At 56.6% G+C, this 18,533-nt stretch overlaps 4 protein-coding genes across 4 annotated transcripts; 2 read left to right on the top strand and 2 right to left on the bottom strand.

The window, feature by feature from the left end:
• Positions 1 to 33: 33 nt before the first annotated feature.
• On the bottom strand, positions 34 to 1,325 carry INS49_001376 (uncharacterized protein; the record flags this gene model as incomplete). Its single annotated transcript, XM_043162205.1, has 3 exons — positions 34 to 550; positions 704 to 1,026; positions 1,191 to 1,325. 3 exons carry the CDS (start codon positions 1,323 to 1,325, stop codon positions 34 to 36), a joined length of 975 nt encoding a protein of 324 aa, XP_043030711.1.
• A 3,621-nt stretch (positions 1,326 to 4,946) lies between these two features.
• On the top strand, positions 4,947 to 6,518 carry INS49_001377 (uncharacterized protein; the record flags this gene model as incomplete). The annotated part of the gene is made up of 1 exon (XM_043162206.1): positions 4,947 to 6,518. The coding sequence occupies one exon, from the start codon at positions 4,947 to 4,949 to the stop codon at positions 6,516 to 6,518; it is 1,572 nt and encodes a 523-aa protein (XP_043030712.1).
• A 1,916-nt stretch (positions 6,519 to 8,434) lies between these two features.
• On the bottom strand, positions 8,435 to 10,666 carry INS49_001378 (uncharacterized protein; the record flags this gene model as incomplete). The annotated part of the gene is made up of 3 exons (XM_043162207.1): positions 8,435 to 8,945; positions 9,004 to 10,402; positions 10,480 to 10,666. 3 exons carry the CDS (start codon positions 10,664 to 10,666, stop codon positions 8,435 to 8,437), a joined length of 2,097 nt encoding a protein of 698 aa, XP_043030713.1.
• A 4,564-nt stretch (positions 10,667 to 15,230) lies between these two features.
• Positions 15,231 to 17,381, top strand: INS49_001379 (uncharacterized protein; the record flags this gene model as incomplete). Its single annotated transcript, XM_043162208.1, has 2 exons — positions 15,231 to 16,090; positions 16,166 to 17,381. 2 exons carry the CDS (start codon positions 15,231 to 15,233, stop codon positions 17,379 to 17,381), a joined length of 2,076 nt encoding a protein of 691 aa, XP_043030714.1.
• Between the last annotated feature and the right edge of the window lie 1,152 nt (positions 17,382 to 18,533).

Consider the following 18,533-nt stretch of genomic DNA (forward strand, 5'->3'; position numbering starts at 1 on the left):
GAAACTACTGGACCCACGCCCGGTGCTACCGCCTCAGAGCAGCTCGTCGCTCCCGGAAGCGACGCTCTCCTCGATGGCTTCGAGGATAGCTTTCTCCTCGAAGACCGGCCCTTGCCCGTCACATTTGGCTAGGTGCTTCAGCCGGTTGCTGATGTCCGCAATGTCCACCAGGCCTCTCTTGTACAAGTCGTGGCTAATAATGTAGTCCCATGTCGCGCCGGCCGCGTAGAGCCGCTCGCCGCTGTCGCTGGTGACGATGCGGTGGCTCGGCGTTTTGTTCGGGTGTTGGGACAGGACGTTTGTGTAGAAGTCGGTTGGGTTGTACTGCAGGGGCCCGGTCGTTACCGGCGCGCCGCCGTGGCCGGGCGAGTGGCCGCCGTTGATCGAGGAGGTGGCCTTCAGGATCTCATTTTCCGTGCTCATCTTCTGGAGGTCGCGCTTCAGCTTCTCATTCTCAGACGCGGTCTCGTGCTGTGCGGCTTCCAGGGAGGCGAGCTTCGCTTCGAGGTCCTTGACATGCCGCTCTTTCCGCTCCCTAAAGGCTCGCTGACTACAACGGGGCACAAGAGGTCAGCATACACACCAAATGCAGAGCATCCGGAACGAAGTGAGACAGCAGAAAATTCTCATCTGGCAGCCTGTGGTACAAGGCGAATAGGACGTATCGGCTCCGGCGGGGCGGTTCGGTTGGGGCAGCACTTACGCAGCGCGATTCTGAGCCTTGCGCCTTGACTGGGCAGGTGTGAGGTCATCTTCCTCCGCCGAGTTCGACCCCTGGCGGCCAGAATCCAGATCCACAACTGGCTCCGGCTTGGTGCTCAGGGACAACCCATCGGGCTGTGATGGTTTGACCACGGCGCCGCCGCCGCCATTTACGCCGCGGTTGGTCTGAGACTGGCCATTATGGGCGACAGGATGTTGATTCGGCGGCGTAGGAGGCCCGGGGAACGCAGTCGGTGGGTTGAACTGGGCTGCGTATTGATCGAAATTCTGGAACTGTTCGCCGGGGTAGTGGTCGAAGGCATCCTGAGTAAGAGATGTGTAAGCCATGTGAGGCAGCAACATGAGGCGCTAGTGATGTGGGCTGCAGAGGGGGAGGAGCAGGACAGTTGCAGGAAAAGCGGGTTCGAAAGAGCCGCATCATGTATAAGTACATGGGAGACGACGAGTGATTGCTGCCGGGGACTCACTGGTGGCGACGTGGTGTTGAAGTCCTCAGAGCCAGCCGAGTTGGAATGTGAGGGCGTCAGAGGGGGGATGTTGATGGGGAACTGGTGATAGGGCGCCTGGGCCCCCGCAAAGTAGGCTGCCTGCGAGTAATCCATATTTGCCCGCGAACAAAAGGCTCCAAGACGCTGTGAAGTTCTGGCCTTTCTCCTCTGGTACACAAGGGGCGGGATGAGAAGTCACGAGAAGCCGTCCTTGACGACTGTGGGCGGGTATTGCTGGTCAGCGGTGCGTCGTTCAGCTCGTCAGTCAGAAGCAGCAGTCCGAAATACGGCTAGATCTCCGGGGTGGGCTGCAGGTGGTGGAGAGGGATGATTTATGCGCTGGGCATTCGACTTAGATATAGACTACTCCACCGCCCCGGCAGAGGGAAACGTGCGTGCCTATGGGCCAGTCTAGCTCCTGGGAGCCGGCACCCTGGAAACTAGGAGAAACCGCCATCTAACCTTAAACCTGCCCTGTACCTGGCCCTGCGGGACCATGTGCTTGCTGTTCAAGGACTCGGCTCTGTCCTCCGAGCCTTGAGAGCCTCGATACCCGAGCCTCGAGGCTTGCACGGCCTTAGTTTGCGCGCGTTTGTGCAAGCTCACGCGTGGTATCTGCCACTTCCCAGAAGGCGAGCGGCCCCGGTCGAAGTGAACGGCTGCCTAGATGCATCCATCCAGGTCAAGACCACGAGTTTGCCACGCGCCTATTCTGAATGCTGGTCAGCCAGCCGCCCGCAAGGCACGTTCCCCGACAGGATTTCGCATGCGCGCCACGCAGCGGGCCGTGTCTCTGGTACCCCGTCCTTCCACTGTGTTGTACAGAGTAGATAGGCAGGCATTGGTGCTCTCGAACGGCAGGCACAGGTTCGCCATGTAACAAGCAAATGTCGCCTCCATCTACAGTACCGCCTATCGGGCACAGGAAGGAGTTCGCAGTGTTCAAGTCCTTGTGGATGTTCCTAGTTCCAGGGCTCGATTGAACAGCTCACGTCTCGCCCTCAAAGCTTCTGCTTTTCGAACTTCTGCGCTTAAGAGGCTCCGGATTATGTCAGAGGCTTGAGACTTGATGCCTGGAGACTGGAGACTGGTGAACTGACATGCGAGTGTATTTGACCGCTCGGATCCAGAACCCATACACGGCAGTGCAATAAGCCAATCAACAATCTGCAGGATGACTGCCAGCCAGGTCTCGGGGCACGCCCTCGAAGTGCAGTATGAAGCCAGCCCTTCACCGTGCACTGCAGCGCCCCTGGGATGCGAAACGCGGTCATCAGGTCCGAGAAGCACATTGCTACTGTGGTACATGGACCTGACTGCTTTTGGCCCAATCCCAACTGGGGACGCTTCTTGGCTTGGTGTAAGCGGTCGGCGGCGAACGATGGGTGTCTCCCCCTAGCAAGGCTGTCCGTCGTTGGGCCAGCGACAGACAGGAGCTGGAACCCTGAAAGGACGCAGCCATTTCGACCGCCATTGGTCCCGGGTAAACTCAGCATGGCACCACTTGCGTGGATTGCCCAACCTTTGTGTTGTAGCAGGATGGAGGTTGGAGATACGTCCCTAAACCTTACAACGATTCAGTCGTACAGGTGCTGTACTGTACCATCGTTCCCATATCTACTCGCTAGTCTTGTTGCGGGCCCTATGTCCGATGCAGAACGTTCATTAACCGTCCGACGGGGCGCAGCTGACTTCTGATCGACGTTGTGGAGCCTGGGGCAGACAAGCGATTAGTGAGTCGATCACCAAGTCACCAAGATGCCAAGATCCTACCTGTCTGGACTTGAAGTCACTCCCTGCGCCGGATCCCCTCTGGTAGCCTACAGTGTCTTCGCTTACCCTGTCCTACGCTGCCCCCTGGTGACGGCCTCTCAACCTTTTGCATGACCCTGCTTACTCATACATCCAGATATCTATCTCTGACCAACGTGCATGAGCAGCGGCGATTCGACCGGCCAGAACGTGGGAGCTGAATTAGGATGCTTGTCTTAGGACTGATGGCTTGCTGTGTTGCTTGAAGCTTGTCTCTCCTTTAGAGTCCTTGCACTTCGGTCAGCAAGGTGTGTTCTCCCAGACAACACCAGATCAGGAGCATCTTCTGCCGATGAGTCTTCAGTCTAAGCACGTTTTGTGCGAAGTAGTGTCCTGTGCTTGAGCCTAACCGTCGAGGCGTACCAACCTCGACCCTTTCAAGCATGGAAAACGTGATTTGATGCTGGAACAGTACGAACCCGTGGACTGGCAGAAGTCTGCCTGAGTGTCAGCAACTCCTCGAGCCTACTTTGAAGCGGTCTCAGATGGTCCATGGAATAAACTTCTCTGGCATAATCTCTCATGGGGACTTTCCCATGCGTTTCCCTCCTCAGGGGCAACTTATCGTTCCAACACCCGTACTCATCATGTTTTCCCCACCTCTGCACCCTCCCCTTTGCGTTGAGGCCACTCAAGCCTACTGGCATTGTGGCCTGGCTTGTGCTGTTGGCAAGTGTGTGTCAATGAGGCTGCTTTTCTATCCACGAATCCCACGTAACCCGCAATTCTGGCTACGAGATGACATGAGCTTCTCATGGCACAATGGCTCGCACTCGTCACATTGTTCGATGCTCTCTCTCGTCTCAACTCATCAGGAAGATTACGCTGGCCCACGGTCGTTACCTCCGAATGACGTGGTGTGCGGTGGTGAATGGGTTTCTTCCCCATCCAAAGGTGGCAGGCAAGCAAGTCATCGATGGCCTAGAAGTCTAGGGTGTGGTTGGAACATACGAAAGGGGTTGGCCTGGAAGGAGAGGTCAGCCATTAGGAGGAATTGGGAGGTGGAGGGGAAGTACTACAGCCCCATGGAGGGAGAACTTATGCTCACGAATAGATGGTGGAAAGGGGCCAATACAAGGGCTTCGTCAATGGCGTCGAGATGTTTGCCCAGTTCTGTGATGTTCGAAGAGGCAGCACAAAGTCACTCGAAGATTTTGAACTGACTGCAAGCCAGGGGTGGTCAAGTGCTCTGACTGGCAAGGACAAGGCATACACACTTGGATAGCTCGGGGACCAATTCACTCATTTCATCCAAACTGCAGGGAATTAAGAAAAGTCTTCACTATTTAAACCTTGCAGGACACAAAGGAGGTTAGCATCTTTTGGGAGGCCACTCGAATGGAAAGTGCTCCCACTTATCGTTCTAGCAGGTGAAGTGGGAAGGCACCTACCTGACTACCAATCAACACTTTGAACTCCAGCTTCATCTTTGTCTCTACCCAACTCAAGCACCCAGCTACACGCCGTTCCTGGTACGATTTTCCCTGTCATCCGCATTTCTCTATTTCGACCTTTCTGGGCCGTGTCCCCTCTCCTGCCATTGGGGCTAGAAGAGCAGGCAAGCTCTTCATCCACCCACCCAAGGTCAATCAGGCAGTCAATCAGCCAGTCAGTCAGATATTGTCAAGCTTTGCTCCTCCTCCCGTTGCCTCTCTGCTGCCGGCCTTGTTCCTTCTTTCCTGTCCTCCATTTCTGCAATGGCCCCCATCTAACATCATCCAGTCCACCTCAACGAACACTGTCGCTCCCTTCGAGTCCATCTTCTCAGTGATTCTTTCCACACACCTGTCCTGTCTTTCATGCCAACTTTCCAATCTCTGTCACAGCAGGCGTGTAAGTTGCAATGGCCCTAGAAACACCAGAAAACTCACCTAACTAAAGGCAGGAACGGGCAGTTCCTGAGAACAGAACATGACAACACCCATGTCTACCTCCAGCACTACGACCATCCCTCCCAAGGGCAAGGCAACACAGCAAACCGTCTACACCACTGCTGGCACCGTCTACAACCCAACCGCCACTCCCCTTCAGCCACCCTCCCGGAGAGGTCGTACCTCGAGGTGGGCTCCCCCGTCTCAGGCGGAACTGGCCCTTTTCAACAAGTCTGTTCTGGCCAGCTTCCCTTACAAACCAAGCCGCTCTCCTCCCACCACGGCTTCCAGCCTGAAGCACTACACTCCCCTGCAACAGAACAGTGATCGTGCCATTGAGCCTCTCATGTGCCCGTCGCTCTCAGGACGGACCCTTTCCGAGTCCTCTTCCACTCTGTCGCTCAATAGTGCGCTGTCGCTGGAGAACACGAACAGCCTCAACAGCAACGGTCGCCTTCTCGACGACATGCGTCTCACAGACGATGAGAAGGATGAGGAGGAGCTGACCCGTATGAGTGTGCTGCCTGTCAGAACAATCACCAACCTGGCATCCTACCCAAATCCGTCCCAGAAGCTGGCTCAGAAGGCTCTCGATCGCGCACGAGAGACCATCAAGGCCGCTGCCGAGAGCTCCCGCTCTTTGACCTCCAATGTCTCCCAGAAGGGTGTTCAAAGGATGGAGGGAACTGGAGCCAGATCAACTTCTGCGAACCCAGACCGAGATGGTCCCGCTACTTCTGGATGGATCTCCAAGCATGATCATTCGAGCAACGCTACCAGATCCAGTGTTCTCTCCAGTGGTCCCGGAGCGCCTCAGCCTTTGACCGCTGGACCACCAGGTCAGAGACAGTACAAGCCTTCTACTTTGGAGGCGACATTCCGAGCTCTGCATTCAGGCGCTCAGAAGCCTTCCTCCTCCGCGACCGAGGAGGAACACCTCAATAACAATGCTTCCCTGATGAACATGGGAAAGTCAGCAAAAGTCACAGTGCCATCTCAACCTCAGTCCCCATACCAGGCGCCCCTGCCGACTAAGGACTATTTCGAGACCTGCAAGCCGACTGTCAATTCTACGACCAACATGGTGCTTCGGTACGACTCCACCGAACCACGTCGACGCACGTACGATACCCTCCCCGCAGAGGCAGTCAGAGGATACTTTCCCGATGGGTTCCCTCCAGACCTTGGCCCCCCAATCGTTCCCTTGCTTTCCAACAGCACCGGACGTCCGGAGGGCCGCTTTCCTCCCACTCCAGAGGAACTTCGGCTGAGGGACGCTCGCTCCAAGGCCGCCTTCTACAGTGCCACCCAGGATCTTGCAAAGACTCTCGACGTGAGAATTGCAGAGGCGCAGGGAAAACTTCGAGATCTTGAGCTCGGCATCAACAGCATACGCGAGCGTACTGCAGCTCGCAATGCGGAAATTGACATCGTACTCAACTCCTCCAAGCTTGGACAGCCAAAGCACGACTTTGACATGAAATCTGCGAATGAGTTGCCAACTCATGAGGCAGCCACGCCGCTTGTCAATATGGCCTTCTCGACTCTGCTCAACTACTGGGCCGATGGTCGGCTCATGGAAATTCCAACCGGCTTCGGAAAGATGGAGGACAGCAAGATCTAAAGCCACACCAAGGGCATGTGTGCGATCCATAGCATGTACGGGCCTGGGGGACTCGGATCGACAACGTACCAAGGGCTTTGTGAGGGATAGGACAAAAAGGAGTTGAAAAGGAAAGGTTGCTCCATGTTCAAGGGACGTCATAGGCATCTGTTGGTCATGAGGTAGCTGAAGGAAAGGCTACTTTGGCACGAGGACAGCCCGATGAGGGTGATTTTGGGCCACCAAGACGCAGAGCTTAAGGGACTGGGGCATAAGCAAAACTGGCAGGTAGGAGCTTTGCCCCTCTATTTCGGCCTAACACGCTCCCGTTTGGAATAGGTGACCATCGAATACGTTTCACAAAAACAGAGTTGAGGAATACGGACAGAACACATAGGAAACAGACAGCTTACAGCAATACTCAGACATAATTCGATGTTGTTTTCCCACATGACCAGCCACCTCGACATCGATTGTGAGCATTTATATGCCCAGGACATTGTGTGTTTGTGTAGGGATTGGCCCCTTGGATTGACTATGGCACGTGTCAGGCTGAGTGAGTAGGAGTCGATGCCCCATCTAGTTAACTCATGTCAAGGTCCAGAGGAGTAAATCCGTCTTTCCTTTCTGTTCCACTGTAGGAGTGGGCGCACCCATACACCCACCTTTCCCTGCAGTGCAAGTGGAACCCCGGGTCACTCAAAAGGACTCACTTTGATGTAGGTGATGTAGTTATATGCGACTGGGAAGGGCCGCGTTTCATTGAGCCCACAGACTAAGCAGGCTCGAAGCGGGCATTGAGTCACAAGTGTCAAATGACAAACACAGATTTAGGACACTGCATCCACGTTCAGATCTTGATTCGAAGCATTCCATTCATACCCACGGACGCGTGTGATGATCCCACAATGACCGGGTCGTCCATGGTCACGTCACACACGATACCCATGCCCATCTTCAGAGACCACCTCTGCGTGGAATTTTAACCGTAATCATCACCCTGGCCCCCAACAGATTACTAAACTTGGTTTTGTTTTTCTCAAGCTGTCTATCCTGCCTGTTGCTCTTCGGGACCTCAAGCTCAGCAGTCAAAGACCTCTCCAGGAGCTCCTGAGCAGCAGCGTCTCTCCATGTTGAACCCGTCCAACCCCGTTACAACCCCCTCCTCCCCTGCACGTGTGAATCCTTCCCCAAAAGCCCGTTGTTCCTTCACTTCCGCACGTGTTGAGAGACGCGATTACTTCGTTGTCTAAACCGCCTCTACCTAATTCCTGCTCTTTCATCTTGGTATGGGAATCGTCGAGGCTAACATGCCTCCCAGAATGAAATAGAAGACAAAAAGGACAAAGGAGAAAACATTTTGAGTATAACCCGAGGACAGGTCCAGGTGACAATGGACCCGTCCCTGCTATCCAGCGTCGTATAAAAAGGAGGAAGAGGTATGTCAAGATCCAAGGCCGGTGCCAGCGAATATGCAAGGTGGTGCCGGGAAGTCGGTATTCAGGTTGAAGTTTCGGTCGAAAGTACGCCCCCTTATTGTGGGGGCTTCTGATGCATCCCTTTAAACGCCAATGTGTACAAATTTCATGAAGGGGGGAAAAAATGAGAAACGCCTGTCGTGATCCGCAGAATGCCATCCAGCTTGACCTTACTCCCGCCTGACCTTGACAGGACTGAAACCTAGAAGCTTCAAGATGCGGAAAAAGATCGCCGGACGGGCCGAATGGGTATATATATATGGCCCTGGCTAGGAGCTGATTAAGACCGAAGTGAACAGTGAACTCCAGGCAAACTCGTGCGGCGAGGCTGGGTTCCTGAGATGCAAATGCCGTGAAACATGAGCCAAGCAACCGAGGTCTATGGTCAAGATAGAAAAGAGGTGGAGGAGAAGCGTATGATGAATCAAAGGGCGGCGTCGAACTTGATGTGACATAAAATCACAGGCCTCCTGGGTAAGCGCCACCACCGCGACGAGGTCCGCGTCCCCCGCGCCCACCCCCGCCAGGTAGCATGAAGTCGGGGTTTCCGTCCAACAGGACATCACGCGGCGGTTGTACTGGTCTCCGAGGTGGCACTGCCCCGAAGCCGCCCATCATTGGGGGCGGTGGGTTGTTGCCTGGCCAGTTGGGATTGATACCTCGCTGCGATATCGAGGTGAACGTTGATCGTTCAGACTCGGCAGGGCTGCGAGCTCCCTCAGGAATGCTGTCATAAGAGTTGTCAGTCTCGAGAGCCGGAGGTGTCGGTCTTTGAGCGGGAGTGGCCACCATTGGAGGCTCGGCAAAGCGAGGGTCTATGTCTTCGACATAGGATGTCTCTTGCGGAGCCGGACGAGGACTTCCGGTGTTGGATCTTGGATTGCCAACTGGGGGCCGCAGTGGAGACGGCACTGCCGACTGGTGTTGAGCAGCGTTCTGGTTCCAACCCGTGCGCACAGGGACGTATTGGCTTGAGATTTGTTAGCACTGATCGTGAAACCACTTGACGCCACAGTGAGACCACTTACTCATCGGGTTGACTGTATCTGCTACCCTCACTCATGACAGTATCGTGGCGGCGTGCTGTGTCTCGGCCTTGCTGCAATCCCACCATCCCAGCAATGTCGGCGTCACTGTCGCTCAGACCAAAGCCCTGTTGATTATGTGAGGGGCTGCTGGGCGCACGTATCGGCGTACCCTGCCTAGGAATATCGTTCTCGGCCCCAGGCAACGGTGGGGGCGACTCTGCCCTTGGGAGATCGCTCTCCCTGCCAGGGGTGTACGCCTCGTAACTATTTCCAGTCGACACGCTCGGCATAGACGGATTTAAGTTGTTCATCTGGTAGCCAGGAGCTGACGGAGGGCCTGGAGACTGCTGTCGAGCACCGTAAGGACCACCGTATTCGGCAGCGGGCGAGCCCCTGCGGTCGTAGGGCCCAGAATCGTAGCTTGGTGGTGGTGGCGGCGGCCGACCTCCTCGCATCATAGGCCCGCCATAGCCACGAGGTGGTGGCCCATAACCCCCTCGATTTGGAGGCGGCCCATAGCCCCCTCGGCCACCTGGTGGGCCATAACCCCCCCTACCCGGGCCGGGTCCATACCCACCACCTCTTGGAGGTCCATACCCACCACGGCCGCGGTAACCACCTGGGGGCATACCACCACGCCCTCGAGATCGTTGGGTTTCGGTAGATGGCCTTCGCATGCCATATGCATCAGGAGGTGGGTTGATGGGGTTGCCAAATTGATCCCTCGACGGGGCCCGGCGAGGACCAGGACCGATAGGGCCGTTGTACATGGTTTCCGCGTTGTTCAGCTCCATGGGCACATTGTTCGGTGACCTGTCGGAAGGACTGCGTGCCGTCAATGGAATACGCTCATCGCTTATGCGGTCGTCCTTCTTTTCGAACGAGGCGAAGGCGGGCAGCTTGTCGTTGGCGGCGCCATTTGCTCCGCTGACAATGGGCATGGTTGGCTGTGCGGTACTCGGCACGGGTGCCTCCTTGGCCTGCCGGTTGTAAAAGTTCTCCCCGCTCATCTCTGCGTTCTCGTCGATTCTCTTCTTCCTGGCCTTCCTGTTGACTATTGTCCTACGCATGGCGCATGACACCAGAGTACTCAACGCCACCAGGATGGTTGCCGCAAGGACCAGGTACGACCCAAAGGCCATGTGGGGAACGAAGAGTAATACATCGATAAGGAAAGATAACAGACAGACAATCAAGTCGATGATGCTAAGGATGAATACTAGAAGCAGATATCTAGAAGAGTGAGAGGGCGAGTGAAGGTGGGATACCAGAGCCAAGATCAGCATAATGAGGGTGATCAGGGCAGCCACTGGATGCACAATGAGGATGGCCGAAAGTGTCGACCTCGTCGAACTGGGCAGATCGAAATCACCTTCGTTGCCATTCTGGTTGATTGCAGCTGCGGGACTAATCAGTATTCTGAGACAAGCGCGGTGGGGCGAGGGTACGGTAGTAGACGGCCGGCTTGGGACTCACAAGTGTCGTAGCCTATCTCAATGGGACTGCATGTGCCGCCTTTACACCAGCCGAAGACGCCGAAACTGACACCACCAAATGAGCCAAGTGGTATCTGCTGTATGATGGGCGTCGACAGAACCGAGATCAGGAGCAGGCCAAACGCCAACAGGAGCAGGATCGATAGGGGTGTGGCCGGTCGCAGCATCGTGGCAGAGGTTGGCCGTGGCTCGGGCTCGAGGCTCAGTGGATTGGGGACAACCGGGGGACCGGGCCAGCGCCGTCAAGACGCGGCGAGAAAGGTAGGCGCCAGTGAATCCAGAGTCGGGGCGACGTTCTATTGCAAGCGGTCGGTGCTTTGAACTGTAACGTGGTGTGGAATCGTGGCGGTGGTGGGTGCAGCGCGTCGAGATAACATGGAGAGCGTATCTTTGTCGAGTAATTTGATAAGAGACTGCTTTTGCCGGTCTTCCAAAGACTTCTTGTCCGGAGAAACCGTGGCTTCGCTGTGATGAATTGAATGCTGCGTAGAGAAGGTGATAGAGATGAAGAGCGAGCGAGAGTCGGCAGTCAGAACGGGGCTGTGCGGTTTCGGTTTCGCGTCGCCTCCCCTCGCGATCCTGCACTGTGTCTTGCTGAATTCCCGTGAGCCAGCCTCTTGGGAACGACGTGATGGCAAGAAGCGTCTAGATCGCTCCTCGCAACGGTGGCGAAGGAATTGGGAGCGGTCGGAATTGATGGCGACCTCTCGTCGGGATCGTGTCGTGGGAGGGAGGAAGAGATTCGGGAGAGTGTCACAGATGGCGCAAGGTTGTGAGGGACGGGTAGCGGTAGCAGGAGGAGAAACGCACCGACGCTCAGGAGACCAGGCGAGTGCAACAGGGAAAAGTGGGTGCCCGGAGTGCTACCAGGCTCAATGCGGGACTCAACCCCCATGTGGGCCAAGTGGGTCAGGACCCTGGTTGGGGCCCAGATTGTCCAGCCCAGGTGTTCTGTGGTGTCGTACCGCGCGCGGTAAATTTAGCAGGCCCAGATACTTGGGCGCTACCTCGCAGCCTGGGTACCTCGCAGCAGAGACCAGCCAGGGTTGCATGCCCGTGGGTGAGCGCATTGGCAATGGGCGGATACATGTACCCAGTAACACGCTCTCGTGGCCCCAGGAAACCAAAAAAATGATTCCAGATGCATTGTCAGATTCATGGCCAGGCAGCGTTGTCGTCATACTCTTGACCGAGACAATACAGAATGGGCTCACCACTCGGACCTGCTGCTGCGAACGATGTTGCTGTCGACCGTTCACACTTCGGAGACAAACCCAAACAGGCCGCCCACACACTCTCTCTCACTCACATGGCTGACCAAGCAACTGAGACCGAATCTTAACCCCGTTTCGTCAAGGCCACGGCGAGTCTGCTGCGCCTGCAGATCACGTCACTCTCTGCAGCATTGTGGGATGGACGACGCATGAACACTGACAGCGCCTGTGCACTACTCTGCCATGTCTCTTTTGTCTGTCTCTTCCAGACACGTTCTGTCCTCTCCCAGTCTGTCGGGTCTGTCGTCAATGACAGGAAACTACTGATCGCAGAGGATCGTGCCCAGAGCCTATCAAGTTGATCCTTTGCTCTTGAACAAGCAAACAGGTCACGAACCTGGCGGCCCCTCAGGCCCTGTGGGTGTGGGGAGCAAGGTGGCTATGCCCCAGTCCGGGTTCCCGCCGTGCAACCTCCGAGATACCATCACCAATCCCGCCAATTACCTAGTGGCATGGGGCAAAAGAAGGTTGCCCCGATACTCCAAGGTTATATCAACCGCTCCTCACCTCCCGTTGGCAGAGATTGCGATCCTGTCCGATCCCGCTAGCCTCGACTCGACCCAACCTAACAACGTGACCTTGACTTGACCTGCATCTTGTTGGCTCGCTTCCAACTTTCTCTCGTGCCCTTGTGCAGCTCTGCCACAAATCTAACCCGTCGTGGCCCTATCACTCCAGTGGCCCGCCCTCCCATCCATTGCGTGTCGGCCGTGGCTGTACGCGTCTGGGCATCGTCGAGAATCACCTCGGCCACTTTGGCAGGGGAAAGTAAGTAGGACATGGGAGAGTGAATGCAATTATCGGGACGTTAGCGGCCTCTCACACTCGCCATCAATCCCAAACAAACCCACCAGTACCATTGCGTGCTGCAGCGTGGCTCTCCCGCCCAAACTGCGCGTCATATCTCCCTCTGCCAGGGGACCTCCGACCGGAATTCATGCTCGACTGCCATTGCCCTGCCAAAACCAATGGCCTGCAACACCTGCTTGCAAATTCTCGCCCAATTTTAGAGAAACCCCTGGCCCCGACTCTCCTGCCGATCAAGCACAAGGAAATTGCACAAATCTTGCAGTTCAGGATGAATGGGTGTCGCACTCAGGATCCACGTCCCTTATCGCCGACACTGGTGCCTCCAAAGGGCCGAAGATTCTTTTGGCTCCTGAGCCATGAGATTCTCTACTCTCCCATGGCAACGCGACATCGCGAACCGCCTTTTTGGGTAAGGCTTGTCAGTCTCCCGTGCGCTGTTGGTCTTGGCCGTGGTCACGATTGTGGCCATGGCCCTCCCCATTTGAGGACCCCATGGTCTTTTTGGCTTGTCAGGCTGCTGGTGCTGTTGGCAAGGAGAGTTGGCCCTCGCGGGGGTTTGGAATGCGACCACCGCCAAGTCATGAGGGATCGCCTGTGTGAACGATCGCAATTGCCAGGGCAAGGATTTTCCGCTGCCGCGATCTCGGAAATCGCTTCAGAGATTGCGTGAACTGTTCTGAGCCCACTGTCTCGGTATGACCTCAGGCCGCGGCTCCATTAGGGCAATCTGGGTCCAGCCTGCCCAATGCACATCACGATAACTTCATGTCGGGATGACGAGAGGCTCATTTGTTGAGGCCTGATACGAGGACACCCCTCATCCGACGCCCACCCCGTTACAGCCCGCCAGCCCAGGAACGGAAACTTTACGCTAGATCTGACGCGGCATGAACCCCAAGATGCGCCCGACTCATCTCTGCGACATCTGCTGTCTGTCCTTGCCGCCCGGAGACTAACGCCGAGGACAGGCTGATCTTTGTTGCCCGCTGTGATCGTGGAGAGGATCCTCATCATCGAGTCACCTGCCCTTTGCTTCAGCTTGAGCATTGAACCCAGACGAACCATCCCAAATAATTCCAGCCAGTTCGGGAGCTTCGGGGTCCTTGCAATCATCTCTCATGCACCTGCCGCATGTTCGCCATGAAATCCTTGGGGGCGATCCTTCGTCCTGAAATATCGTTGGGTAACACCCGTGGATCATAGTGTCTTAAATACTGCTATATCAAAGTAACAGGACAACGAACCGATCGCCTGGGGAAGGAGGGGGCCAACGAGGCCTGACACGCTGGCCGCAACGCTCTCATCGCCAACCCCCAAATGGTCAAGGAAACGGGGTTTCATCCTGGCCACCTTTCCGTGTGGCTGTGAGCTGCGTCATAACCGGAGCCCAGCGGACTTGCCCACGGCTGCCCGGGGTTGATGCTGTGTCTCAGATGTTGTAGCTGCGGAAGCATCCGTTACAAGGCCTTGTCCAATTAGCGCCGCGTCTGTTCTCTTTGGCAGCGAGTCTGAGGGGACAGAAAACAAAAAAGGATAGTCGGTCGGTAGAGATGATTGCCAGGCGGCTGACCACTCACAGCAGCTGACTAGCACGGATGCGTGAACGTCTGTCATGCGAGGGGACGCGGTAAACCTGACTTGACGATGGCCACGTGCGGCAGCTCAATCTACCCGGATGGAGACACCGTCCGTTGCAGACCAATGTTTCGCTTGTCACCGCTCAGAAGATTTAGGCTTTCAAGAAGGAATGCCGGACCCTATTGTGCCCCAACTCTCTGTGGCATCAGCACCTAAATATATGTCAGGCAGTTGGGAGAGCCCAGAGCCAAATGGAGCCGAGGCCGAAGCTGTCGGTTGTGGTGGCCGAATGTCTTAGCTCGTACGATGTCTCGATTGAGTTTAAAGACTCCGTGGCCAGTCTGTCGCACCCCAAGAACTTGTAGACGCGCCCTCGATGGCTAACATACAACTTGTGCGTTTCCTTTCTTCTGAGGGCTGGGCGCACAAGTGTCACTCCGGACCCACCGCGTTGAGACTGTGCCGTAGCCATAATGTGCTGAGAAAGTCTGCTCGTTCCAGTCGGTATCGAAAGATGCCTACTTGGCGATGTTCTGGCCATACAAATTCCGGCGGCCATGTCCCGGCCGAAGAAGACAGCCATTCCAGCCAACAAAGCTGATGATTCTCTCATCTTTGACGAGGCAGGCTACGGAGTGGCATGCTGTCCCCACCAAGACGGCTTTTGTACATAGGAAACCTCCTAAAGGTGTATCGTGGACACGTTTTCAGGCCAACATCCATCCGTCAATTTCCATGGGTGGCCGAATGCAATTCTCGGGGCAGATGTTGGTGGAATCAACTGGCCTGGAGAAAGCCCACAGTCGGCCCAATCTGTAAGCCGGCAGCGCCCCAGTTTGGGAATCGGCGCATCTAGGTCGCGCAGGGCCTCGGTTTGTCCCGGCCGGACGGTGCAAAAGGCGCCAAGATGTCGGCGATAAAGCGGGTTCCCCAGAGGCCGGCTTTCGTCATTGATTCCCCGAAATCCTTCCAAATCCAACAAAGAAATCCAAGTCATCATCTCGGCCCAGTGCCCCAGATGCCCGTCTTCGCTCTACCACGCTGAACTGACAAATCTCAGCCGGCAGCTATGTTGCGACAGAGCATAGCATGCCTTCGCCGGCAACCGGGGCTGTCGTGCGCGCGGCCGCCGTCGCACGCGACCACCGGACCCGTCGTCGCAAACTCAGGACCCATCGAGTGGGCTGCCCGACGACCCCGACTGCTCTCGACGTCCTCGCCGCTCCTCCCGCACCGTCGCTCCCTACAAACCTTGGCGCCCTTCCAGCCCCTCAACGGTCCCCCGACGCCAGCTTCCCTCGGCGCACCACGAGCGGCGCGCTCCTTCACCCGTTCGCGAAGATGGCTCCGGCGGCTGCTCATCCTCACTGCCGTGGGCGGGACGGTGTATGTGATCGACAGCCAGGTCTATGCGTCCGGGCTGGGCCGCAGCCTCCGGACCTTCGGCACCGGCATGCTCGTCGCGCTGGACTACAAGGTGAACTTCCGCGCCGAGCCGCTGCCGCTGATCGGCAGCGACGGCGGCATCCCCGAGCTGCACAAGCGCTCTGCCGAGCGCATGTTCGACCTGCTGCGCCACAATGGCGGGCTCTACCTCAAGATCGGTCAGGCCATTGCTATGCAGAGCGCCATAATGCCGCCCGAATTCCAGAAGATGTTCTCGCGCATGTTCGACGACGCGCCGCAGAACAGCTGGGACGAGGTCGAGAAGGTCATACGGCAGGACTTTGGCGGCCGGAGTGTCAAGGAGGTGTTTGGGGTCAGCTTCGCCGGGGAGGAGGGCAAGGGCGTCATCGAGAGGACGGCCAGGGCGTCTGCTAGTGTTGCACAGGTGCATTGGGCGAGGCTTCCGGACGGCCGGGAAGTCGCGCTCAAGATTCAGAAGCCTGAGATTAAGAAGCAGATTGGCTGGGACTTGTGGGCGTTCAAGTAAGTCTGCGTTCTACGTGCGAGAGCGACGCTTCGTTCTTACTCTTGTCGGCATGCTGACTGAAAGCTGCACAGAGTAGTCACATGGGTCTACAGCAAGTGGTTCGACCTGCCTTTGTACAGCCTGGTCCCTTTCATCACAGAGCGGCTGGAGCTCGAGACCGACTTCGTCAACGAGGCCAAGAACTCCGAGACGATGCGCAAGCTCATCAACGACGAGCCGTCCCTCAGAGGCCGCGTCTACGTCCCCATCGTCTACTCCGAGCTCTCCTCCAAGCGCGTTTTAACCACCGAATGGATCGAGGGCATCCGCCTGTGGGACAAGGCCACCATGACGGGGCCCTGGCTCGGCGGCTACGGGAAAGGGTCCCCCGGCGTGCACGGCAAGCAGCTTGACGCGCCCGACATGGCGCGGATCCGGCACGAGCTGCGGCAGAGCCCCGGCACCGGCGGCGCGCAGCTCAAGCCGGAGCGGAACGAGTGGAAGGGTCCCCGCGGCCGGGGCGGGCTGGGGCTCTCGGCCAAGGAGGTGATGACCACGATGGTCGACCTCTTCAGCGCACAGATATTCAAGTGGGGCGTCGTGCACTGCGACCCTCACCCTGGCAACATCTTCATCCGGCGGCTGCCCAACGGGCGCGCGGAGCTGGTGCTCATCGACCATGGACTGTATGTGTATATGAGCCCCAAGTTCAGGCGCGAGTATGGTACGTTCTGGAAGTCGCTCATGACCTTCGACAACGACAAGATCAAGGAGGTGACGGAGGAGTGGGGCATCAAGGCGGCGGACATCTTCGCGTCGGCAACGCTGATGCGTCCGTACGAGGGTGGTGACCAGGAATTCAAGCGGGGCCTCATGATGGAGGGCATGACCCCGAGCGAGAGGAGCTACGCGATGCAGCGGCGGATGAAGCAGGGCATCCGGGACATCCTGGCCGACGAGGACAAGTGGCCCAAGGAACTCATCTTTATTGGGCGAAACATGAGGATCGTGCAGGGAAACAACCAATATATGGGCTCTCCTGTCAACAGGGTTAAGATGATGGGGGAGTGGGCGTCTAGAAGCCTGTTTATGGACCCCAACTTGACCTGGCCGGAGCGGCTTAGGTACCGGTGGCGGCACTTGCTCTTTAAGGCGGTGCTGTGGGGTTCGGATGTCCTGTTCTACTTCTTCAAGATACGGCAGTGGCTCGGCATCGGAGGCGGTATGGAAGACGAGGTCGAGGCGAGGATGGCGGATATGGCAAAAGATATCGGAGTAGAATTGCAGCACGGTGTCTTCGAGGGCTAGAGGGGAGGATGGAATCATACACTGGAAGAGGCTAGACAAGACTCGGGGCTTTCGGAGGGAGGAGACTTGCATAAGACATGTGCAAGAGCTCGGGCTCATACATGTATGTCAGCTGCATACAGGCCACTACACTGGCGTTGGGAAGACAAGGCGCTGGGAGCTTCGGCGTTGGAATACTTCACGACAAGACCGGAAGAAGGAAAAAGGCTACTCAGTCAATACTCGTTCGAAGCAAATAGATGCCGTTGTTGGCGGAAATTCTTCTCTTTTGACTCTACAGCCTTAATTCCAGGTGTTGTACACGGATGTTTCTGGCTCATGTTGACATGTCCCTGGATGCTCTTCCTATTTGTGGATGCTAGGAACGCCAGCGATGTGATCTGATAAAGCACAGCATATTTATATATGTGTGTGTATACTAAGTGAAGAGGCTGTGTATGCTCCTCGGGGGGAAGTCTACGGAATCCGCAGGAAACACAATCTTCTCGTTACAACGCGGCCGAGTTGACGTCGGTCCAGGCAAGCAGGGTGTTTTTGCCAGATCTGGATCTGTTCTACAGGTCATCTCCCGCGTACAGGGCATCAACGTCCCGCAGCCGGGTGCCCACAATATATGTGTGTGTGCAGCTCGGGCAGTTGGACGTGATTTCGGACAGCTGTCTAATCCTGGCACCCCTAGGAGCAGTGAGATTGCGTCAATGCGTCAGTCGAGAGCAGGAGCTGATCATCTCAATACCACGCAAATTTGCAGAGTTTCAGAGTGGGAGGTGACATCGGGCCGCGGGCTCGACGAACGCCAGCCCAGCCCAGCCAGCTTCTTCTTCCGCCCTTGGGCGTTCTGGAAGGGAGATTATATGCTTCGGGACCGGCCAATATGGTGCTCTGCGCCTAAATTGGCTTCTGCATGGCCCTGGTAGAGCGGGAGGTTTGTTTCTGAAACGGTCGAGGCCCCCTCTGGGTGTTCTCTGGCGTGCTGCTGCAGGTCTGTCTTTTTGTGCCCTCGCCCTGGGATCAAATCCGGGCTTGACAATCGCATTCTCGGTTATCTTCAGAACGCAGTCCGGACTGCGCTGGCATCCGGGGCGGCGGGCGCTACCAGGTTATACCGCGGCAGGATTGGATGGAGACGGCGAAGTACCGCGCAGTCTGAGC

This window comes from Diaporthe citri (genome assembly GCF_014595645.1).
Source record: "Diaporthe citri strain NFHF-8-4 chromosome Unknown scaffold_1, whole genome shotgun sequence".
NCBI lineage: Eukaryota > Fungi > Ascomycota > Sordariomycetes > Diaporthales > Diaporthaceae > Diaporthe > Diaporthe citri.